This window comes from Microtus pennsylvanicus, chromosome 6, assembly GCF_037038515.1.
Source record: "Microtus pennsylvanicus isolate mMicPen1 chromosome 6, mMicPen1.hap1, whole genome shotgun sequence".
Taxonomy (NCBI): domain Eukaryota; kingdom Metazoa; phylum Chordata; class Mammalia; order Rodentia; family Cricetidae; genus Microtus; species Microtus pennsylvanicus.
The window spans coordinates 125507720-125533588 of NC_134584.1; the positions used below are offsets into that span (position 1 = coordinate 125507720).

The window sequence follows — 25869 nt, forward strand, 5'->3', positions numbered from 1 at the left end:
ATCTGTGCTTACAAAATCCCAATCCAGCGTCTCATGAGATCGGCTACCCTTCTCCCAACACCATGTTAAAGGGAAATCAGTAAGCCTGAGTTTTCAGGTCTGTAGAAGTTGGGACTCAACCCCACTTCTCCTCTCGGATGATGGCATGTTCAGATATCACCTGGAGAGCCCACCATGACTGAACGAACACTCCAGGGCTGGGCCTTCGGGGATGTTGGCTGGCAGCAGGGCTGGCCCAGGAAGCTGAGATTTGATGACACTCTGATTTTCTTTCCCAGACAGTGTGAAGTAGCTGGTGCGTCAAACTCACCCTTAGAAGCCAAACCTGATACCAAAGTGCCTACCTGCACTGAGATCTAACTCACTCTTACTGGAAGGATGCACATCACAGCGCCTCTGTTTCCTAGGGCCACAGGATCTGATTGCTGTACACCTCATTGCTCGAAACAGCGTAATCTGTGCCTGGTGAGCTGTCTCAGCAGGTGAGGGTGTCTGCTGCCAAGGGTGACAAACTGAATTCAGACCTGGAACCCACACATTGTAGGTAAAGAACCAACTCCCACAGTTGCCCTCTGACCTCCACACATGCCCCACGGCACAAGGTATGACAAGGTGGTGGCTGTTACTGAAGTCTCTGGGGGAGGGCACTCTTGTTCTTCCAGCTTTCTCGTGGCTCCTGATTTTCCTTGGCATGAGGCAGCATGAAACCCAGGGAGACGGCAGCTGAGTGAAAACCTTATCCGCTTCTGCCCAATGGCTGAATGAACGAGAGAATGTGGACCAGCTCAGAAGAGGCTCACGTGGTTTTCTTCTCATAAATCCTGCAGTGGTTGACATCATAAGCACCAGGATCCTGCTGCCTATTTCTACTGTATTCCTGAATTACTATTTTATTTTTGCAAGCTTTCCAGCAGTGATCAGTGTGGACCATGGCAGAGGTCCGAGCCCTTCCCTAGGGACTTGGTTCTCAGGAAGTTTGGAGGTCAATGCATGCTGCCCTTCCTTGCCCAGCCTTGACAGCCCTCAAGAGTGTGCCAGAAGATCTGGACAGGATCTATGCAGACAGGGCAGCTTCTCTTTTGTCTTCCTCGGTGTCTCAGTCACCGAGATAACAATCTCCACAGAATGAAAACTGTGTTCAGGTAATGGTCAAAGTCTGGCTGCCTTGTGAAGAATTCTCTCTGAAAGGCCTTGTGACCGTGCAGCCTCATTAGAAAACAGACATCAGGGCCCTCCTACATCAGAACCTGCTAGAAGGTTCATGACAACACAGACTGCTGTGTGTCCTCTCTCCCAGAGAACTTCTGACCTGGATGCCAGCTGGGTCCTAAAGATTGTCATTCTGCTAAATTCCTACTGTCTGGAGCCCACGGGGAGAAGGGCTGTCCGTCACTGTTCTCCAGCCCTCTCTAACACTGGGAATTTTCTGAAAACAAAGGCCCTACTTCCGAACAAGTCAAACATTCCCAGAAGGAGCCTTACACATTATTGTTTTAATAGGTACCCCAGGATGGGTGACTCAGTGATAGTCACAGTCAGAGACTTAGGCTATGACTCTCCAAGGAGGATCAGGGAGAATGCCCCTCCACAGAACATTTAAGGACAATTTTGATTGTCACAACTTAGCAGAAAATGTGACTGGACTGAAGGCCATTGTGTGTGTGTGTGTGTGTGTGTGTGTGTGTGTGTTTGTACTGATGGATGGATATGTGCATGCATGTGTGCATTGTGTGTATATGTATGTGAATGGGTACATATATGCCTGTGTCTATGCATGTATGTGTATGCGTGTTTGTGGTGTGTGTGCGTGTGTATGTGTGTGAACACACGGAGAGAACACCTCTGTAAAGCAGAGCCCCGAGGGTAGGACTCTGACTTGTATCTCTCCCACCTGGCACCACTAAAGATGCTACTGGGGAGTGAGGGAGGGGGGCTGAGACTCACATCCCACCAAGAGTCCATGCCTATCCTCCATGAAGTCCCACGTCGCCATAAATCCCATTTCTTCTGTGACTGGAGTGGAGCTGTCCCCATAGTTACCCTGCCCTGTCCACTCTTTCATTTGAACTCTAGGCTCGTCTGACACACCATTGTGTCCCAGACTCCCGCTCATCAAGGATGCATTAGCAGAACCCACTCCAGGAACAGCCTCTTCATTTGATCAAAGATACAATCCTTATTATATAATCTCACTAGCTCGCTCTCTTTCTCGCTCTTGCTCTCTCTCTCTCCATGATCAGAAGGAGAACAATTTAATTTCATCATTTTTTCCTTGGATGCTTCCTCTGAGGCACAGCAGGGAAGCAGAACCATCTCTTCATCTTTTGTCTGGCAAAGAGGATCCAAGCAGGAGGCTTATCCTCAGGACAGGTCTTATGATGGTGACTTGAGCTTTGGGTCCTCTGGGGTTTCATTTAAGCTATAAGTACGCTTTGGGGGTGAGGGACAAAGGGTAGGGGTGCAGTGAGGATTCATTTCCAAGCCTGGCCCTAGCAGCCTAAAGCTGCTGACATTTGCAGGGGTTAGACGGAAGTGGGAGACCAGAACGAGAAGGCCCAGATTCCAGGGGCAGCCTTGGCCCCTTCCTAACACAGAAGTGCTCAATCCCACCCTACAGGCCACCTGGAGACCTGTAGGTCATGCCAAGATGGCTGTTCTATCTCTACAGTGCAGAGAAAGCTTCGAACAGGCTGAGCTGCATGCCTTGCAGTCCACGCAGAAGAATAGACACAGCTGCATCTGATGAAGAACTTACTGAAGTTGTTGGGATCCGAGTCTGGGCTAACAAGCAAGGCCCGGTCATCCTTCATCAACAAGCCAACAGAATGAACAATAGTGATAGTGAGGATCAGAGACACCATGAGGTTGATTCAGTGTGGCCACACAGAAGGAAGTCCAGCAACTCCCAAAGGCCATCTTTGGGGTTCTGCCAGGAGGATCACATTTAAATAGAGGGCAAATAGGTGTGTGTCGCTAAGCAGTCTGGTCATGATGTGGACCTGCCCATCAGGAATCCATCATGGTCTCAGCTCTAGTGTGTCCTGCATGGGTGATCTGACAAGTTGTCCAGCCTGGATGACACACCTTCCTGGTAGAGAGGTTTTCCCTCTCCTCGATACCACGCTTCAGGCTCCTTTGCGTGCTACTTGGATGTCTTCTGTGTGATAAACACCATGACCAATGGCAAATTGAGGAGCATTTATTTAATTAATTAATTATTTATTTATTTATTTTGATTTTTCTAGACAGGGTTTCTCCATAGCTTTTTTGGTTCCTGTCCTGAAACTAGCTCTTCTAGACCAGGCTGGCCTCGAACTCACAGAGATCCACCTGCCTCTGCCTCCCGAGTGCTGGGATTAAAGGCGTGCACAGAAACAGAGAGCAAACTAGAATGGTCTGTGTGTTGGTGCCCTCTGTACCCCATGTTCACCCTGGGTTTGATGGGCATTAGCACCCTGGTAGCTCATGAAGTCATGCGTGTTCATGGATGTTTTGGCCATTGGCGTACCTCCTTCTGAAAACTGTCTTTTCAGATTCTTTGTCTATTGTTTGTTAGATTAGCTATCTTTTTTAAATTGTTTGTAAACAATCTTTACATATTCTAGATACAAATTCCTTACCACACACATAGTTTGCTTATATGTTCTCCTCTTCCTGGGATGGCTTCTCACTTTGATAGCGAGGCCTAGCTTGCTCTTGGGTCTTCTCTTCACCTTTCTGAGAAACTGCTTCGTAACTACCCCACACTGCCCTTGTCCACTCTGAATCTTCGAAAAACGCCCACTCTGCTCTACAAGGCCCTCGTTGCCTTTGTTCTTTGTTTGCCATTGTGGTTTTGAGACAGGCTCTCTCTATGTCCTCCAGGCTGAATTCAAACTCATGATCTTCCTGGCTCAGCTTCCAGTGAACTGAGCTGCCTTTGCTTGCTTCCTGTTTGTCCTTTTCTCTTTCATTCTTTTATCTTGACGGTTGCCCTACTCAGCCCTAGCTGACCTAGAACTCTCTGTCTAGATGACGCTGGTTTGAAACTCCTAGCGTCTTCCTGCTTCTGCCTCCCGAGTGTTGGGACTGGAGCAATGTGCCACTATGCTCAGCCTCTTTCCATTCTTAAGACCAAGTCATTTTTTTTTCCTAGAGAGGGGATTTCCAGTTTTGAAAATACATCACTTTAAAGACTTGAATGTCCTGGATCCTGCCCAAAGTTTAGACTGAATGCTAAGAAGAGGTCTCTTTCTTCCACCCCCAACAGAGTCAGAGATTCAGCGGGCCACGGGCTCCATCGATCTGAGCTCCTCTGGGCCCAGAGTGGCTGCAGCTGCAAGGCGGGCCAGCCATTCCGGCTGCTTGTGCACTTCTGGGGGTATATTTAGGCCGGTCCTATTTAGCACTCCCAGAATAGCCATCGGTTTTTGTTTCTCAATCGTCCTCTTCGGTTTTTGTTCCTTCCTGCTTCAAACTGAGAGTGACATATGACATACTTGATTTCAAGCCCTCCCCCGTTCCTGGAGTCTGCCCTTCCAATTGACACCCAAGCCTTCTGGATGGGGACTGAATGTCACCCTCAGTGGTATCCCAGACTTTCCGGGGGTGGAGGGCACCTTGGCCAAGACAGAAGGATCAGAGCCTGCTCCAGTCCCAGCATGCTGTGCTCGCCGCTGCGTATGCTCAGAAGAAAGTTTGCTGTAGTTATAGTACATCAGGATGAGGATCGACTTGTGCTCACCTGTGTTGGTTCTGGGGATTCAAATGAGTTTGTAATCCACGTGATTCCTGACCCGGGGATGCTCAAAGTCAATGCTTTATCTATTTCTGGGTGCCCACCAGCTCCGGGGGTGGCTGGATTGGGTCCATTTGACCCATTTTGTCTGTTCCATGAGTAAAGTATAAAGGGTTTTGAGCATCCTGGGTGAGGTGGATCTGGAAGTCTCCGGTACTATTTCTAGAATGCTTCTGACCTGTAGCGATCCTCCCTGCTTTACATACAGCTAATCCCAAATTAGACTCCTGCTGTCAGTGGAGTATCTGATGTCTGCTCCCTCTAGGAAGTCAAGGTTAAACTGAAACGTGTGAGCTTCTTTTGTGAGCACTGAAAATAAATTGAGCTCAGCGCAGAGACTCCAAGGTCAGTTCCCAGCTCTGAGAGGGACCTGGAGACTCAAGTGGTGGCTGTCCCCACTTTCGTTCTGTTGCTGTGTAAAACACTGACCAAAATCAGCTTATAGGAAGAAAGGGTCTGTTCATCTTATACTTCCATGTCACAACCCATCACTGAAGGAAGTCATGACAGGAACTCCAGCAGGAACCGGAGGCAGGGAGCAGGAGAGACCGTGGAGAGTGCCGCTTACTGGCTTGATTCCCTTCTGGACCGCCCCTTTCTTGCACTGACCCCGAGGAAATGCTTCCCAGAAGATTTCACCACAGTGATGCTGGTCTATTACTAACCACTGCAAATTCTGTCCCAGCTAACCAACATCAGTGGTCTCAAGAAAGTAAAGGTTTTCACTTGCGCGGTGCTGGCCTCTCGTTCATAGCAGCGGGTGCTTCAGGCCCAGCAACAGAAACTGAAGACAGTGGGTGTGTGCTGGTCTCTTTTTGTTGGAAGAGCTGGTTGAAGGAAGGAAGGGTGTGTGACTGTAGAGAGCTGTGCTTTCGATGGTGGCAAAATCAGAGTTGAAGAGACAGGCTGATGGACAGCTGTCTTCTTGTTGCCTTGACGAAATATGCAACAGGCAACTGGAGGGAAGTAGAGCTGATTGCACCTTCAGGGGTAAAGGCAGTTGCTGTGGGGAGGACATAGCAACAGAAGAGTGTGGAGGCTCGTCACAATGTGTCCACAGTCAGGAAGCAGGAGAGGTGTCGTCACATTGTGTCCATAATCAGGAAGCAGGAGAGGTGTCATCACAATGTGTCCATAGTCAGGAAGCAGGGAGAGGTGTCCTCAGATTGTGTCCACAGTCAGGAAGCAGGAGAGGTGTCGTCATATTGTGTCCACAGTCGGGAAGCGGGAGAGGCGAACTCTTTTTCCTTAGTATGGAACCAGGAAAGTCAGTCCATGGGATGGTACCATCCACAACTAGCGTAGGTCTTTCCATTTCAATTTAACCTAATCTAGAAACTCTGTCATAGATATAGGCAGAGGCTTGTCCCCTGGGTGCTAGATCCTGTCTAGGTGATGGTATTAACCTCCACAGGGGAATACTGAACTCTACCAGTTTGGCATTTTGTTGTTCTTTGACACGTTAAAAAAAATGGGTTTTAATGTGTCAATCTAGATAAAGCCATTCTGGTAAGTGTTGAAGTGCATGTAGCAACTTAAAGGATTCACAAAAACCCATCTGCATGAAAGATGTCCAAAAAGCATTCCTAATAGTGTCCTGAAGCTGAGACCAGAGCTTGCTGTGCTGAGAAAAATAAAACGGTGTGTCTCCGGCTGTCCTCTGGCCCTTCACCCCTTCCCTCTCTGTCTGGGAGTGTGGGCTTCCCACAGCCCACATGATTCTAGGTGTCAAGTTCCCTAGTGACCTGAGGAGCTCAGTCTCCTGAGCCCAGGAAACAGATCACACACGTCTAAAGGACCAATACACTAGAACTCAGGACATAGACTACAACTTCCATCTGTCCAAGGGGCCAGGGTACTTGTGCTCAGGACGTAGGCACTGCTTGCACACCTGTCTAAGGGTTCAGCGCACCTGTGCTGCTCAGGACACAGCACACAGCCCGCACACCTGTCTAAGGGTTCAGCGCACCTGTGCTCAGGACACAGCACACAGCCCGCACACCTGTCTAAGGGTTCAGGGCACCTGTGCTCAGGACACAGCACACAGCCCGCACACCTGTCTAAGGGTTCAGGGCACCTGTGCTCAGGACACAGCACACGGCCCGCACACCTGTCTAAGGGTTCAGGGCACCTGTGCTCAGGACACAGCACACGGCCCGCACACCTGTCTAAGGGTTCAGGGCACCTGTGCTCATGACACAGCACACGGCCCGCACACCTGTCTAAGGGTTCAGGGCACCTGTGCTCAGGACACAGCACACAGCCCACACACCTGTCTTGGGCAGAATCTGCCACCGTGGCTTTTCCATTCATGTGCACAACACCCCAAGGCAAAATCAGACAGACAGCTCAGCAGGAGTGAGAAATTAGGGGAGAGGAGAAAGGCAACAGTGAGGGGAACAAAGGTGGAAGCATCTGGAAGGCTAGGCTCCCTTTTGTGCTTGCCCAGTGGAAAGTGGTACCATATAAAGGCTGTAAGACTGGTCCCCCACGAAGAACACCTCATCTTTCAGGAGGTAACTGTGTTGTTTTGTGCATTATCCCATTTGGAATGTCAGTGTAAGAAAAGCATTCCCATTTGGAATCCCGCTCTGGAATGTCAGTGTAAGAAAAGCATTGAAAGGACCTGGACCTACAAAGATGGCTTAGTCAATAAACTGTTTGTCTCATAAGTATGAGGAGCCAAGTTCAAATCCGTCCCCAGCACCCACATAAAAAGCCAGACGTGACAGCATACCCCTGTCATCCCAGCACTGGGAAGGCAGAGATGGGAGGAGTCCCGTGACTTGCTGGCCAACCAACCTAGCCAAATCAGTGAGCTCTGGGTTTAGAGAGAGAGAGACCCTGTCTCAAAAAATATGGTGGAGAGCAATTGAAGACACTCGAAGTCAGCCACAAACTGCCACATGCAGGTGTGCATGCCTGCATATGTAACTGCTCGCATAAAAGCACACACGCACACACACACATATAAACACACACACACACACACACACATATAAACACACACACACACACTCACACACACACACACACACATATGAACACACACACTCACACACACACACACTCACACACACACATATGAACACACACACTCACACACACACACACATATAAACACACACACTCACACACACACACATATAAACACACACACTCACACACACACACACACATATAAACACACACACTCACACACACACACATATAAACACACACACACATATAAACACACACACTCACACACACACACATATAAACACACACACTCACACACACACAATATGGAAAATGAAAATAGACATCGACTGTTGCTGCAACAAACATATTTCCAAGAAGATGGGGAGGGCAGTGCCTTTAAAAGCAGGGCCTGAAAAGTCTTATATAACAATAGCTATTGTCTATTTTAAAAAGGAAAAACAGTCTCAGGCTTGTTTAACAACTGCTCCTGAAGACACCTCTCTCTCATTAGCCTTAGCACGTCTTAAAGACGCAGGCTTTCAGAACCCCTACCCTGTTGTGAGCACCAAGGCTGCTACCACCCATCCCAGGGAACTGAACTTCTAAGAGGGAACGACCTTCACGTGAGGCTCACTTCCAAGGAGACAATGAGCGGATCACTGTTTCTGCTTGTCGTAGTCAGAAAACTCAACGATCAAAAAGATGAAAATGCTTGCTGGTTTGGACTTCTCTGGATGCATGAGATAAATCGACCGACAACAATTTATATGTATTTGCTGACTGATACTATGTGATCTATGTATGATGGGGTCTGTGTTGGGCATGAAACACAGTTTATATTTTTCTCCCAAATATTATTCTTTGTTGTTAGATAATATTTTGTCATCCACATTCCATTCTTTTCTATGAAAACTCACGTTTCTTCCATTTTCCTGTTGGCAGAAAATTTCAACTCATACTATAAACTGTACCTGAGCAAGTATCTTTGCAAGATATCTTTATTTATGTCAGATGACCTTTATTCCTTTCTCCTTTTTCTTTCTTTCTTTCTTTCTTTCTTTCTTTCTTTCTTTCTTTCTTTCTTTCTTTCTTGTTTGAGACAGAGTTTCTTTGTGTATCCTTGACTCTCCTGGAACTAGTTCTGTAGACCAGGCTGGCCTCAAACTCACAGAGATCCTCCTGCTCCTGCTTCCCAAGTGCTGGGATTAAGACAGCACTAAGACAGATTATTTCTTCATTCAGAATTTTTCAAGAAGATATGATGGTTAGCTTACTTATGGATTTAGTTTATTATTTCTGTGTAAATGTGTAGGTCTATGTATACATATGTACACATGCATGCTGGTGTCCATGAAAACTAGAAGAGGGCATTGGATCCTCTGGAGCTGGAGCGACAGGCAACTGTGAGCTGCTAGGTGTGGGTGCTGGGAGCCAAGCTCTGGTCCTCTGGAAGAACAGAAAGAGCCCTTGACCACAGGGTCGTCTCTGCAGGCCTGTGATAGTTAACTCTAATGGTCAACTGGACACAACGTAGAATTACTGGGGCAGAGTCTCAGTAAGGGACTGGCCACACTGAGTCGGCCTGTGGGCCTGTCTGCGAAAGGTTGTCTTGGGTGTCTTAATTAAGCAGGCAGTATCATTCCTTGCTTTGGGGCCTTGGACTGTATGAGTAAGAGATCAAGCTGAGCACAAGCATGCATTCATTTCTCTCTGCTCTTGACTGTTGATATGACATGATGTTTCCACCTTGACTTCCCCACAATGAATTATGAGCTAGAGTAAGAATGTTCACTGGGATGGGAAGAAAAATACCACACCCAAAGGGATGAGGGGTCACCTGTTATTTAGACGAGGTGGGGCTCGTAGACAGTGGGCACCGTTGTATGTCGAATTTGTCTCTTTGCCACCTTCACACCAGGGCTCTGTCACAGGTGGAAAAAAACAGTTTCCTTGTCCGTGGTCCTGGAGTCATTTAGGATGGCTGGTGTGACCGAGCTGGCTCAGTCACTAAATGGGTTTGGCCCTTTCCTTGACTTACTAACCTAAGCACAGAGTCACAGAGGGGAACCATGATCTAAGGCTGGAAAGAAACCAGCTGGGCTATCAGGGACCATGTGCAGAGTTGGGTGACCATTTCTTTCCAACCAGCTGGATTTTCACTCTGCAGAAATCCATAGGAACTACGAAGACCATTGTGGGTTTCTGAGGGCCGTCCTGTGTGTGTTTCAGACACCCCCCACTGCAGCTATCTCTAGACATGCTCTGCAGGGCCCCTCTCAAGTCCCGCTTCTACTTTCTGTAACCACGCGCTCTTCTGTGCTAAGATGGTTATTCTGTGGTTGGAGCACGGTTCCCGCTTTAGAGTTGACAGTTCAGAGGTAGCTGAGCAGATACACAGGTGACTCTGGAAGATGGCTCTGTCTTCAGAGGGACAACATCTATGCCATACCTCAGAAGCCAGCCCTTCTGAGACTCCATACTTCTGAGAGCCCCCAGAGTCCTCGCGGAGGGTTCCAAACAGGCCCTCACTTGGGGAACGGGGTGCAGCATTAGCACCATCTTTCTGCTCCCGGATAGCTTCCTCTTGCTTTAGTGGAGGCTAATTCTAGTTGGGTCCCCTTGATTCGCCCTTGGAAGCCAACACCAGTGGAGGGGTGGGCCCTGGGTGGCCAGGGATCGGATGGAGGTCACTGGTCTACAGTCTGCACAGAGGCGGCAGCCGAGGAATCTGAGTAAGGCCAGCTGTGGTCAATGAGTCACCCGGACACCGACACCGACAGCAGCTATTTCTGAACTAAGGGCATCGTATCTCCCTCTTCACCTTGAGGGGGTCTTTGTCTTCCAACACTTACCAGAGATCAAGGCAGGAAGAAGCTGAGGGCGCAGCAGAAAGACGTCCTCCTGTGTGCTTTCCCCAGCCATGCATCATGCAGGGACGAAAGTTCAAAAGACGGGAGCAGACGATTCCAGAAATTTCTAGAATTTGGAGTTCTAAGAATACCCTCCCTCCCTCCCTCCCTTCCTCCCTCCCTCCTTCCCTTCCTCCTTCCCTCCCTCTTTCCTGCCTCACTTCTATCTTCCTCTTCCTTCTCTCTTTCTCTCCCTTCCCTCTTCTTTCCTCCTTCCCCCTTTCTCTACCCCTCTCTCCTTTACTCTCCTTCCTTCTGTTTCCACAGAATACCTACTATAGAAGCCACAGGCTGTATTAGGTGTGGGATAGGACAGAAAATGGCCTCCCTATGCTGTGTCTAGCAGGAGAGAAGGAAAACAATGCCTATGGGTGTTGTAAGCATGCTCTGTCCATGTCTCCTTTTAACGGGTTTTCTTAAAGATGAGAGCTAAGCTCAGAGCCGAGGTCTGTGCCCAGGGGTCCGGATGATAAGAGCAGTCTTCTGAAAAGATGCACATAGCAGGAAGGCGTCTGTGGAAGATCGTGTTTTCCTTCCTCTATGAGGGAAGGATATTTTATATCTCCAGGACGTGCTGTATAGGAGATAGTGTGTCAATCTCTGTACAGACAGTTTTTATGATAGCCACCAGACTGATTTCTCGCAGGACCCAGGGAAGGGAGTCCTGTCTCCCCAGGGGCCAATCCCAGGAAACACAGACTTTTTGTTCCCAGACATTGTTCATAGGTGCTGAGAATTGACTCCAGAACCCATGCGTGCTCTCCCTACACAACCTCAAGCCAGTCTCGAACTTATGATCAACACTTCACCCTCCTAAGTAGCAGGGAGTTACAGATCTGTGCTGCCAGGACCAGCTTCCAGAGAGCTCCCTCTGTTGGATTCGCATGTACCTGGCTCTGCCCTCCAGAAGGTCGCCACCTGGTGCCACCCCTGAGCACACAGAATGGGGCCGCAACAAAGATTCACAAAGCAAAGAGGTACCCTGCTCCAGCCTCCCTCTGCTTGTGTTCAGTATGGCCCCAGCTCTAGGCTTCAGCTAGACACTAGGATGAAGTCTTGTCTCTTCACCATGGGTGGCTGTGGTTGGTTTGGAGGGTGGAGGGATACAGCTGGCATCCAGCAACCACATCTCTACATACCCTCGTCCTGGAGAAAGATGAGTCAGTTTGTTGCTCCCGAGAAAAGAAAAGAACATAGAGTAGTGGGGAGGGGCACCTAGTGCTCCCTCTGGTGTCTCAGACCAGATGTAAGGGACATTCACACTCTCACCCCTGAAGGAAAGGACTGCCCGGTGCTGACCTGAGTTTCTCAGCCAGAGTCAAGCCCTCTTCCCTACTGGACAGACCAATGCAGGCTCAACTCTGAACGCTTCCGAGCACTGCACTCTGGTTCTTCTGCTTCCTGGAGCCTCTCTAAGTGATTCTTTTTAAGTACTGGTAACCACAAAAATAATTTGTTATTCTTAACTATTTAATTCTGTGAAGGACAGTGTTGATGTTTCACAGTGAATTAATTGAAGTAGTCTGCCTGCCTTCCCACTCCTGAAAACCCTCCTTCATTTAAAATTTTTAAATTTTCAGAAAACTAAATAAAAGGCTTTGTGGGGCCTTCTACAGATAATAAGTAGACAACAATAAAGACAAGCTCACAATGGGGGGATGGCTCAGTGGGTAGAGCATTTGCTGTGCAAACGTGAGTGCCTGAGTCCCCAGCACTCACATGTAACTGCACATGTAGCTCGAATGGCTGTAGTCCCAGTGCCCCTATGGGGAGGTGGGAGGCAGAGTTAGGGGAACACTGGGGAGCTCTCTTCCAGCTCACCTGATGTGCAGAGCCAAAAAACAATGAGACATTGCCACAAGCCAAGGTGGAATGTGAGGGCTAACACTGGAGATTGTCCTCTGATTTCCACTGCACAAACACTATCACATGTGTGCCGGTGTACACGCACACACACACACACATGCACAATACACTACATATGCACATAAAACAAAATAAGTAAAGATAAATTAATTAATCATAATCAGATAAAGAATGAACATCTTGTACTAGGACATTCCCATGAGGTAAAGATAATGCTTTAAGTAATGTAGCATATTATGTGTGTACATATATATATGTGTGTGTGTGTATCTCTATCTATGTACCTCATTTACATGCATATGATAAAAAATGTATTTTCCCCAATTTTTAATATAATATGTAGCTCACAGATGGTCCAAACTCCTCCTTTTTAGTGTATAATTGTTTTCTGTATGTGGGCATTGAACCTAGAGACTTAGATATGCTGGGCAAGTACTCTATCACTGAGGGATGTCCACAGCCCTATATTCGTTTCATTTGGGGACAATGTATCACTAAGTTGCCCGGATTGGCCTTGAAGTCACTCTGTACTTCAGGCAGTGATGTGTTAAGTGTAAACTGCATTTCTGATTATGTAAAAACAAAAACTGTGAGACGGCTTCCTGCAATCAGAGTCTTCTGTCACTGGGTGTGGGGTGAAGGGTAGCATTCGGAGGTCTGCGGAGCCTTCAATAATTCTTACCTAAAGGGGTTATTCCATACACCCTAAATTTTAGTAGGGGCTGGGAGATTATTGTGTTGATAGTTCTAGAAACCATCTCTCAGTTCTGCTACCATCTTACAATCCAAATCTAGTGGACACACCAGGAGGTAAAAGCCAGAGTTCCTGCTAGGACTGCCCGGCGTGGGATGCTTGCCTGGCATGCACAAAAGCCCTGTTCTTATCCTCAGCACTAGAAAGGCTGAGCTCATCTTCAAAGAAGAAGAAATACAGTTGAGGATATGCAGATGGCTCATTCTATAAAGTACTTGTCTTGAGAGCCTGAAGACCAGAGTTCAGTCCCCAGAACCCATATCTTAAAAGCTGGAGGTGGCGACTTGCGTTTTCATCCTTGGGGGCCAGCTTAGCCTACTTGTCCAGTTTCAGGCCAGTGAGAGACCCCACCTTAAACAAAGAAAAACAGGATGTGGTTCTTGGGGGGCAGTAGCTAAGTTTTCTACTCTATCTCCATTATGCACACCCACGCAAAAACCTGTGATATAAGAACAAACACGGGGCGGGGGGGTAGAGCCTGGTGATCAAGTCTGACCTTCTCATTTCAAGAGCAAATCTAGACCAGAGGGACAGAAATGGTGGCTCGGGGTGGCCGCTTCCTGTTGGCAAGGCTGCAGCTCAACCAAGTGCGTGGCTCCCTTTAAGACATTTCCCCTTGCTTTGATAGTTGTTCAGGAAGCCTAAGTCTCACTTCAGCCCTGCAGTTCCCACAGGGGAACTGCAGGTACGTGCATATGACTGAATTCCATCAAGACTAGGCCTGTGGCTCTCAGAACTGCAGCTTTGTCCTGAAAATCCCCCAATAGGTCACTCAGGCTGCAATGGCATGAGGACACTCCTGAGCTGAGAGCCAGGTAAGGACATGGCTTGGCCCTTGCTCCACACCATTCTTCTTGATGTATACCATTGCTGTGCAACCTAGGACAATTAATTTGACCCCTGAGCTTGTATCTGAAGAAGGAAATGGCTCTGTACCATCACCTGTAAGTGGTCTTTGGTGGAACAAGTTCCCCAGAAGTGTAGAGTGCAGAGGCTGCCACTAGAGGGCTCTGCAGGGACCTGGGGCTCTCCCTGCAGGGATGAGAGAGGGACCTTGAGGAGCCCAGCCAGGGTGTCGACTGTTCGGCTGTGTTTATCACAGCTGTTCAGGAGGGTACTTCTAGGAGCTGCCTCCTCTGGAGATCTGGCCATATGCAGGTCCTGGACCTACTCTCCTCTCGTATCAGAACACCCATTACTGTTGTGGAGATTATAATGATGTCATGCAATGCAATATCAATTCTGAGACAGGCTCAGAAACTCTGGTAATCAATAATAAGAAAATCCACCTTGAATCAGATTCCAGATAGAGTTGAGGTTTGGGCACGAGTGAATGGGAGTGCGTAAGACAGAACAGAGCCCTTGGAGTGTAGGGGCTGCAGGAGCTCCGCGAGTCCCCCAGCAAGGAGGTCGGCAGGGCAACCTTGATGATACCCCGTGAGGGTTTGATCGGAGCTAAGAAACACCGTTCAGGACTCAGTGGCCACTCCGGGATGCTTCTTACTGCTTTTAGCAGGCACCCATAGCCAGGCAATTTTAGTCTTCAGGGGTGGACACAGTGAAGCCACCGTAGCAGTGCCTAGAAATTTCTACTTGTTCTCCGGACGTTTGGCCTCTCAAACCTTGTTTTTCAAAATTTTATTTATTTATTTTTATTTATGTATCTATATATTGCCGAGCTGTATATGCACCATGTACGTGCAGGTGGGGGTGGAGGCCAGAAGAGGGCGTCAGGTACCCTGAAACTGGAGTTACAGGAGGTTGTGAGCCAAGTCTTATGAGTGCTGGGGTAGGGGTGGGGAACAAACCCTAATCCTCCGCAATAGCAAGGGCTCTTAGCAGCTAAACCTTTCCTCTAGCCTCAAGCCTCCGCTTTCTTCTATGGACTTAATATTTTCTTCCCTGAATAGAGCTATCCTCGAGGCCAGAGTAAATAATCTCCTAGCCCTCCAGAAAGGAACTCAAGGTGTGGGGAGACTCTAAGCCACCTTCACTCTCTGTAAAACAATCCTGGTCCCCTCCGACATGGCTCAGGCAGAGTCAGCCACCTGCATCACTAAACTGGTGCGACACCGGCTTAGTAAAATAGTCGAGGGTCTCGCTCGGATTCGCTGGCCTGGTGAAAGGGCTCGTGAAGAAGGAGGAGGAGGCCTGAGGCCGCAGTCAGGACACTGGGAGCGAGGGAGCGACCGTGGGCTGCAGGGCCGGGCGTCCCGGGGCGGGGGCGGAGCAGGTGAGCCGGCCCGGTGGGCGTGGGGAGTGCACTTGTACGTGACGTTGGAGTTTGCAGCAAGCTGGGAGTAGGAGGCTGTGCGCGCGTGTGTGGAGTGCTGCGCGGCCAGGAGGATGTGCGCGGCGGAGCGGCCACCGCAGTGAATCGCGGCGACAAGAGCGGGCTGCAGCCCGGGGGACCAGGAGGCGAGGGCCAGCAGGAGGCCGCGGGCCTGGAGAGGCACGCCGCCCGGCCCCAGGATGTAGGCGATCGGCGGCTGCGTTCCTGCTGGCGGCCGGCTCACCATGAAGAAGCACTCGGCCCGGGTGGCCCCGCTCAGCGCCTGCAACAGTCCGGTCCTGACCCTCACCAAAGTGGAAGGTAACGCGCGGCCGCGTGGCGTGGGGGTAGCCGGGCCTGACGAATTTGTCTCTGATCCGGAGGGACACCTGGCTGTTAGCGGGGCGGGGGTGGCAGCTCCGGGACGCTGTCCGCAGTGCAGCGCGTCGCCGCTGGTGGGGACCTGGAGGCTTCAGCTGTCTGGAGCTCTTGCCGGCTTGTCATGCTCTTTGCACCCGGGGCTAAGACTGCGTGGTGTACCTGGTGGCTCTGCTCCCCTAGGTGCCTTTTCTGACTGTCCCCAAGCTTGCGCCCTCAGGGCAGAAGGGAGGCAAGTGCTAACCAGTGAGCTCGCCTCTCTCTCTCTCTCTCTTTCTCTCTCTCTCTCTCTCTCTCTCTCTCTCTCTCTCTCTCTCTCTCTCTCTGTCTCCTCTCTCTCTCTCTCACACACACACACAAACACACACGAGTGGGTGGCCTGGGTAAGGGGCATCCCTCTAACACCCCATCCTGTAGCGTGAAGCCCAGAGGTGAAGCCCACGGCTACTGGAAGCTAGAGGAGACCCGGAGCTGTCTGGCTGGTTGCAGATGGGCAGAGTGGCAGATGAGGGGAATCCCCGCACCAGTCTGTAAACATGTTCTTATTCAGGCCTGATAGGGGTGAGAGGGGCTCCGAGAGGCCCCCAGAAAGCTCCTGCACTGCCTGTCTTTTCTTCAGCACCGAACCGCCCCCAGTCGGGGGATGTGAGAGAGAGGGGGCCACGGAGGAGGGTTCCGAGTTACTCAGACACAGCTGTCATTTTGGTGGCCTGAAAGAGGACCTTGCTTTCCAACAGAGAGGGTCCTTCTTAGCTTTCAACTCCTCCCCCGGGAGGCAGCTGCAGAAGGAGGAACTCTCTGTCTAACCAATCTGGCCAGGAGGAGGAAGGAGCACCCCTCTCTGGTCCAAGAGCCTTCATCCAAGTCTTCGCTGACCGTTTAGCATGGCTTCAGAGACTCTGGTTTATGTGCACACCTGAGTTAGACCCTCTATGGGTCTACAAGGTTCTGTATCCACCTGTTTGCTCCTTCTTGGAATAAGTCTGAGGACCCGTAGAGGCCAGGCAGAAGCTGGTGGGTGTGTGTTCCCACTTCACAGCGTATCCACCCTGTTACCTGGAGATGAGGACCATGAGGCCCAGAAGGGAGGCAGACTGGTCCAAGACCTACAGCTGCTACATGGTGATATAAGGAAGGGGATCCCTGAGCTGTGGGATCCCAAAGTCATCCTGTTTTCAGACTGACGGTTTGCAGTGACTTGCAGGTCCCTGTTTCTCTTTGCTTTTTTTTCCCTCTCTCTCTATGACTGTCCCCTCCCTCAACATCCTAATCTCAAGAAAGGCTTGGTATTGGTTATCTGTGCCAGAAATTAGCAGAACTTCTTTTCCTGGGGCTGGTAGAGTTCTGGGCTCCTCCCAATCCCTGTGAATGAAGAGAGGGTCCATAGCTGGAGTAGCCACTCAGGAACTCCTCTCCCCAGAAGTCAAACACTTCCACCTGCTAGAACGGCAGGTTGGTTTCCCCATGCGGCAACAGGCAATTCTGCAGCACCTTAGTCAGCTTCAGGGAAGGCAGCCCTGAGCTCTGTGTCAGTGATGAGGCTGTCTGAGCTGAGTGTGGTGGCCTCAGAAGTGCATTGAAATGACACAGCAGACGTGAGTGGTGGGGGAAGGAGGTTCCCAAGACCAAGTGTGGAGGTTGCCTTGGGGAATGAAACTGAGAGCCGTCTCCCATTACCTTGGTAAAGACAAGTCTTTCCTTCACCCTGTGGTGGCACCCACTTTATCATGGCCGCCTCTACATGCAGGATGGTGGCCTCATTGCAAAGTTGTGGTGTGAAGACCGGGGCGATGGAAGATGACTCTGCCCCCTGTATAGTGTGGCTGCTATATTGCATGGACCCCGAGCCTCAATTTCTCTGACTGTAAAGCCTGCCTCAGCAGACTGGTGAGGAAGGAAATGTGATGAAGGCGAACGGCAATGCCTAGACTTGTCCATCACACACAGTAACACGGTAGATGCTTTGTGTGTGAGTGTGCATGTGTGTGTCTGTGTATATGCATGTGTGTGTCTGTGTATATGCATGTGTGTGTATATGCATGTGTGTCTGTGTATATGCATGTGTGTGTCTGTGTATATGCAGTGTGTGTGTATATGCATGTGTGTCTGTGTATATGCATGTGTGTGTATATGCATGTGTGTGTCTGTGTATATGCAGTGTGTGTGTATATGCATGTGTGTGTCTGTGTATATGCATGTGTGTGTAGGGGGTGCTAATCATCTAGCCGCAGGCCATCTATCTTGTTCCACAAACATCTTGCCTCTGTACATGTATAAGAGAAATCTAAGGTCAGGGCCTGACAGACCTACTCCTATGCCTGGGCTCACATAGCTTACTGTTTCCTGACCTGGCTTTCTTCCTTAGTATTTTTGTCCAGCTTGGTTTGAGGTCTGTTTTTTCTAAACCATATACATACTGTGGGTATCTTTTGGAACCTCTGAATCACTTTCTTCTGCCTTGAACACACAGGACAAGGTGATCCCCATCTTAGAGGCTACGGGGAGGGAATGCAGCCGGAAAGGAATATTTATTAGCTTGTGGAGTGTGTCATCTGAGGGACGGCAAGAAGGCACCAGCATGTGGTGCCTATAAAACCAAAATAGAAAATGCGATGCTTGGTTGAACTCAAAGGCAGAAAGATGGACAAAGTGACTTCGCTGGTCAACAAATGCTTCATCTTTCTGTACCTTGTGTCCTGCGTCTGCTGAGCAAGACCCTGAAAATGAAAAAGAAAATGAACCATGTTAGCTTCGTTGTCTTGAAAGAGATATATGAGTAGATAAATTATCAGATAAAAGGTAAATATATATATCCTGGCAAAGAAGTAAGAACAAAATGTCACACACACACACACACACACACACACACACACACACACAAAATCTGAAAACTGAGCATCTATAGATGTTCCTGAGAAGGAAGCTTTCTACAGAGGACTTCTTTCTGGAAGGGAGAGCCTCTCGGGGGCAGGCTTCTAAGATCAGGCTTCCCTGAAAAGTCCTGAAGAGAAAGCCTGGCTGAGAGGAATCTTTCCTGATGAGATGTTCTTCTGAGGAGGAAGAAGGAGGAGGCTGAGGAGGAGGCGGCTTTCTCTGAGGAGGAAGCCTTCTCTGAGGAGAAGGCACAGAGGAGAGGCCTTTCTGACAGGAGGACATTTTGAGAAAATCCTCTTAGGAGGCCTTTCTGATGAGCTCTTCTGAGGAGGAGGTGGCTTCTCTAAGGGGAAGGCATGAGGAGGTAGCCATTTTTAAAAAGACCCTCTAAGGAGGCCTTTCCTCTCTGGATATCTTTTTGAAGAGGCTTCTGTCTTGAGCGGAGGCTTTTTCTGAGGAGGAAGAATTCTTGAGGAGAACAGACTTCTGAATCGATGTTTCTGAAAGGAAGCTTTCTGGGGAACAGACCTTCCGAGTGGAGGCCTTTTTGAAGATGTAGCCTTCCTGGGGAGGAAGTTCTGTGAGGTAGAGGTTTTACCACAGCAGCCAGGGGATGTGAGGAAAATCTGTTAGACACGGAGGGCAGAAGAAGTACTTCGGGCAAAGGAAACGGTGTGTGTTGGCCCTGAAGAAGGAAGAGAGGTGAAGCTGGCCCTCTGGTGGGGGGTAGGATAGAGGCTTGAAAAATGGCTTCTGGCCACACATCTCCAGCAATGTCTCTTGTTTCCATACTCTGTTCCTGGCTTTCCTGTCAGGAGACGAAGCTGAGTATTGATCAATAGCATGTCTCTAGTAAAGCAGCAATTACTACTATCATCTGTATTCACAATCAGCTAATTCATGGTCAATAAAATCACATTCAATGAGAATTGATAGTGGAGAACAATGCAATGAAGTCCCCTAGGAGTCTGACTGTCAGCACTGTGGAAACAAGAGAGACTGTGATGGAGAATGGACAGGGTTTAGTGCTCAGCCCTTACAAGGCAGAGTGACTCGCGCTTTCCGGAATAATTTCTTTTGTATAAAACTGAAGTGATGTTTCCTTTAAAAAATGACAATAATAGTTTATGTTGTGCGATGAGACTTTTGATTTAGTTTTGAGATTTTTACTGTTAACTGTTTGCTTTTAGTTTTTCTGTCTTGTTGATTGTGGTTTTTAGAGTGAATTGCTTCATGGGACGGGACAGGATGTTAGTATGGGCTTGCGTGTGCGTGTGTGTGTGTGTGTGTGTGTGTGTGTGTGTGTGTGCGCATGCTAGGGCTTGAACACACACATGTATGTAGAAGGCAGATTAACCTTAAGCATATTTCCTTAGGTACTGTGCCATCTACCTTGCTTTTGTTGTTGTTGTTTTATTGTGTTGTGTTTTTGTGCACCTTATTTTTGAGTCAGAGTCTCTTAATTTCCTGAATCTCACTGATTTAGCTAAACTAACTGGTGGGGCCAGCGAGCCCCAGGGATTTTCCCCAGCAGTGAGATTACAAATGAACACCACTGTGTCCAGATTTATTGCTTATCTTTAACATGGGTTCTGGAAGATTAAACTCAGGTCCTGACAAACACTTTACTAACTGAGCTATCTCCCAGCCTGGTGGGTCTTTTTGTTTGTTTGTTTGTTTTGTTTGGGTTTGAGATGAGCTCCTTCTATGTAGCCCAGGCTAGCCTGGAACTCATGATCTTCCTGTCTCGGCTTTCCTCAATGCTGAGACTACAGATCTCCACGGCTATCCTGTACTAAGAATGATAGATGAAGACCGCCTGATTACAGATGGCAGCCTTAGAAGCTTGTTCTTTAGCCCAGTTCCTTCTTTAGAGGCTGAGTACTGCTGAACCATTTTACAGACAAGGAGCCTGAGGCTCCCAGGACCCTTCATGTGAGGTCATGCAGTTAGAAAGGCAGTGGGCTTGGATCCAGATGCCAAAGACTTTCAAACATCTGGGTTTCTTTTGAGAAGCAATACTTACATGAGCCTGAACACTTCGTAGGTGCAAAGTGAATGTGTACTCCCCCGAGGCGCCCACTGCGGTTGACTCAATGGTTGGGATCCCCAGCCAGGCTTCCAGGATTGGCAGCCACTGGTGATGACACTCTTGCTTCCTCTGCCCCAGGGCTGAGAGGCCTCCTCAGCTGCCCCAGAGCAGGTCTGGCTAACTGAACCAGCCTGTGGCCTTTGGGCCCTGTGCACTAGAGCAGAACATCATGGCTGCAGGAGTATGCTGTGGAGGACAGCTCACACCACAGCAGACAGAGGCAGAGACTAGGTCAGGATGTGTAAGAGATAACAAGACCCCCAAAGATCGCCACCACCTACCCCTCACCCCCCAGAGTTTCCAGAAGCTTTTAAAATGGCGTCACCAGCTGGGGGTTAAGCTTTCAAAACCTGGACTTGTGGAGTTATTTCAGATTCATGTCATAATACAGGGAAAGCCTCATGCTAAAATGCTCAACACCAATACCTCTGTAGGTCCAATGCTTCTGAGTCAGTGTGAGAGGATTCTTGACAAAAGCTCTCTGAACCCAAAGAGCAGCATCTAGTTAGCTAGTCCTAGGCTAGAAATAGCTGCGATAAGGACATGTATATGCTAATCAAATCTATTATCTAGTGTATGCAAGAATTTCCATGTCAGGTGGTAGTTGAATAGAGTCCCTGTTGATGAGTAAGAGTGCTCACTATGTAAGCTTGTAAACATGAATTCAAATCCCCAGTACCCATGTAAAAATTCTTGAATGTCTGTTTGCATGCCTGTACCCCAGAGTTATGTGGAGTGTTGGCAAGAGGATCACGTGAACTTGCATGCTATTCACCTGTCTCAAGGGAATAAGGTAGAGAGTGACAGAGCCAGATATCCAGAATCTTCCCTGACCTCTGTGTCCACACCTGCACAAACACATGAGCATTTACCACCACACATATACCATGTGATAGATAGATAGATAGATAGATAGATAGATAGATAGATGATAGGTGATAGATAGATCGATTGATCGATAGATAGATAGATAATGGATAGATAGATAGATAGATAGATAGATAGATAGATAGATAGATAGATAGATAGATAGTGAATAAATTGATGATAGATAGATGACTAGATAGATAAATAGATAAGCAAATAAATATTATCCATTGATATCTCTTGATTGTCCATGGAGGAATTATAGAACAAATGGTACATTCCAGCAAAGAGTAAACTCATACCTGCCTGAGACTCACATGGTCCACAGTTCTCTCTTGCCACCGTGCCCTCTTCTTTGGGAAATGACATAAGCCAACAAGACCATTTAGTGCAAAGCCCATATGTGGCCTCCAAATCCTCCTTGGGGGCCATCTTCTCATCAGGCTTAGGACAGTAGGTGCACACGCATTCACTTGCCTGGCCTGGGACTGTGATTGGGGCGGTGTGCACAAGACATGGCCTTTGTCCATGGCTGCCACAGGTGGTAGGGAATAAGACAGAGTTGCTGACAGAGGGAGCTCCATAGATCGGGAGAAAGGGCACTCGGTGGCCACAGCTTAAGTTTACTAAAGGTTTGGAGAGGAAGCAGAGAGGTGAAGGCAGACTCTGGGTAACCTGGTTACTGGACTCCACGGGGAGAGAGTATTGAAGCAGGCAAGAAGAGGAGTCAGGGATGAGGAGAAGGAGAGTTTGGAAAAATAAGACAGACAAGCATAGCAGAGATGCTCAGCCTGGATCCTGAACCTGCTTCATCAGCCACAGTGAGTAAGTAGTCCTTAACAGAGAACCAGGGCAGACTAAAGACCGCCGAGTTGATCAAGTGAAGTAAGCTAGTCAATCCTTTTACATGTGTGTGTGTGTGTGTGTGTGTGTGTGTGTGTGTCTGTGTGTCTCTCTGTATGTGTGTGTCTGTCTGTTTCTCTGTGTGTGTTTATGTGTGTGTGTCTATTTCTGTGTGTGTGTATGTGTGTGTATGTCTGTGTGTGCCTGTATGTGTGTGTGTGTGTGTGTGTGTGTGTGTGTGTGTGTGTGTGTGTGTGTGATTGAAGCTACAATGGAAAAACTTTGAGGATACCTGCTGGATGGGCTGAAGAGATGACTTATTTGGTAAAATGGTCATCACCCAAGCATGAGAAACTGAATTTGATTCCCAGAAACTATATAAAAAGCTGGGTATGGAGTCATGTACCTACTTTCCCAGAGCCAGGGAGGTGGGAACTCCCTAACTGACCCCTGGGGTTCACTGGCCATCAAGTCGTAGTAAATATGTGATCTCCAGGTTCAGTGGAAAACTTATCTCAAATTAATAATAATGATAATAATAATAACAACAACAACAGCAAGTTATTGAAGAAAACACCTGACATTGACCTCTGGCCTCTACACGTACCTTGCACACACATGCATGCACACATGCATGCACACACAATCAGAAGAGAATGCCTGCTGGAGAGAAGTTACTGGAGATGCGGCACTGACTGTAGAGGTCCAAGCATGAGTTGCTTGGCTTAGATTCGGTGGTGACATTGCCTCCTGTTTGCTGTGAGTCTGGACATGGGCTGCCTCATCCAGTGTTCCTAGCATCCCTGTGCAGAGGTCTTCATGTGGCTCCTGGTGTGAGTGTGAGGGACAGCGTGTGGTGCACACTGAGTAGGTAGGTAACACACTGAGACTGTCACCAGGAGCATCCACATCCTAACCACTGTACCTCGCCCCTCCCCCATGCGCACAGCAGGATGAGGACAGGACAGAGGACCCATCAACAAATCAAGGTGCCAGAACTGAGCAGAGAGCTAAGAATGGAGCTTGTGCCAAAGAGGCCTGGAAGGCTGAATGTCTCAGGGGATGGAGATGCTGCTAGCAGTCACAGCAGAGAGAGGAAGGGGCATCCCTATACCCCTCTTTGATAGCAAGGTAGGGGTAGAATTTAAACTACTCTGAGGTCTCAGCAGTGCATGCAGGGGCAGGTGGAGGGAGACAGGTGACAAAGCCAGAAAGAAAACCAGGTCATTGGCGACGAATGGTCAAGTGCACAGTTCTGATGGCCTCCTGTGTCTGAAATGCTGGTGGGAGACAGAGAGGTCTAAACCGGTGCTTCAGAGGACGCCATGACGTGGTGCCATGAAGACCACAAAGGAAGAGGGTGAGAGGGTGAGTAGCCTGGCTTGGGATGGAAGAGCAATTGCCAGCTGGGCAGTGTAAGGGCCTTAGCATGAGCAGTTGGGAGCTGTAGTATCTCGAAGGGAAACATATGGCTGATTCTTTAATAGGGCCCCAGGGCGAGGTGCCTGGCCTGGAGGAGGAAGAGGGCCACAGGAGGAAAAAACAGGTAGAGAGGAAGCGGGGCTGTGAGCCCTGTCCTGCGAGGGAGCGGGGAAGAGATGAAGAGATGGTGGGCAAAGAGGCAGTGCAATGCGGAGGCGGGAGATCTCAAGACCTGCGCGGGGTACTTTGATCTTTGCGACGTAGGAAGTGGAGTTTTCGTCTGCCACAGATGATGGATGCAGACGAAAGCCTGAAGAGGTGGGAACGGGTTCAGAATAGCTCTGCAGAGGGAGCCAAGAGAGGGATTTAATTCTTAAAAGCCTTTTTGGCGAGTGAGGCTTTCCCACTGGTTAAGACATCGTGTTCCTTGGGGGAAGGGTCTAGAAAGAGGAACACAGGGTGAGGTGTCAGGATACCAATCTTCCTCTCCTCCCCCGCCACAGTCGCTAATTAATATATCAGACGCGACACTTTGGCCTCTGGGCACCCACTGTCTCTCTCCCCAGACCAGATCTTCCCTCAGCCTCTCTCTGAGCAGGAATATTCCATGAATCCAGCAAGTGGCTGACTCATTAAGAGATTGGCGTATCTGATTGAAGCCTTTTGCCAACATAACCAGAGTCAAAGAGTAGCACTCTGGGTGACCCAGACAGGGACAGACTGGGACAAACGGCGACTGAGGTGCGTGGGCGTGAGCAAGCAGGTGCCTGTGTCTGCTTGCCGACGTGCAGTGGGGGCAGTTTTGATCAGTAAGGCCCACAGCACAACTCCAGCTTGTTCCGTGGCTTTAACATCAGGGAGCTGAGAGATGAGACTCTAGATGACAAGGTGGTGCAAAATCAAAACAAAACAAAAAAGGACCATAAACAATCCCAAAGAGAGGCTGAAGCCAGACAGACATCAGGGAGAGATATTGTAGCTACCAGAATGATAGATTGTGTGTGTTTGTGGTATGTGTGATGTGTGTGGTATGTGTGTGGTGTGTGTGTGTGATGTGTGTATGTGTGTGGTGTGTGTATGTGTGTATACGTATATACGTATATGTGTATGTGGTGTGTGTATGTGTGTGTGGTATGTGTGTATGTGTGTGTATGTGTATATGTGTGTTGTGTGTGTGATGTGTGTGTATGTGTGTGTATGTGTGTGGTGTGTGTAGTGTCTGTGTATGTGTGTGTATGTGTGTGGTGTGTGTGGTGTGTATGTGTGTGTATGTGTGTGTGTGTGTGTGGTGTGTATGTGTGGTGTGTGTGGTGTATGTGTGTGTATGTGTGTGTATGTGTGTGGTGTGTGTAGTGTCTGTGTATGTGTGTGTATGTGTGTGGTGTGTGTGTGTGGTGTGTATGTGTGGTGTGTGTGTGTGATGTGTGTGTATGTGTGTGGTGTGTGTAGTGTCTGTGTATGTGTGTGTATGTGTGTGGTGTGTGTGTGTGGTGTGTATGTGTGGTGTGTGTGGTGTATGTGTGTGTATGTGTGTGGGGTGTGTGTGTGTATGTGTGTGTGTGTATGTGTGTGTATGTGTGTGTGTATGTGTGTGGGGGGGGTGTATGTGTATACCTGTGTGTGGTGTGTGTAGTGTCTGTGTGTGTGTGTATGTGTGTGTATGTGTGTGGTCTGTGTGGTGTGTATGTGTGTGTATGTGTGTGGTGTGTGTGGTGTGTGTGGTGTGTGTGGTGTGTATGTGTGGTGTGTGTGCTGTGTGTGCTGTGTATGTGTGTGGGGTGTGTGTGTGTGTGTGTGTGTGTGTGTGTGTGTGTGTGTGTGTGAAAACCTCCAGGCTCTAGGTGAACTGTG

The 25869-nt window shown here is 48.8% G+C and overlaps 1 protein-coding gene across 4 annotated transcripts in view; it reads left to right on the top strand.

Annotated features, from left to right (window-relative positions):
• The window catches only part of Slc35f3 (solute carrier family 35 member F3), a 229594-nt gene that overhangs the window by 125166 nt on the left and 78559 nt on the right, over positions 1 to 25869 (top strand). The window contains exon 1 of one of the 4 annotated variants that reach the window (XM_075977708.1): positions 15547 to 15863. The exons of the other annotated variants lie outside the window; for them this stretch is intronic. Within the exon in view, the coding sequence (XP_075833823.1) occupies positions 15788 to 15863 (76 nt within the window). The 5' untranslated portion in view covers positions 15547 to 15787. Of the gene's footprint in view, positions 1 to 15546; positions 15864 to 25869 lie in introns of those variants that run through there. 4 annotated transcript variants of the gene reach the window in all.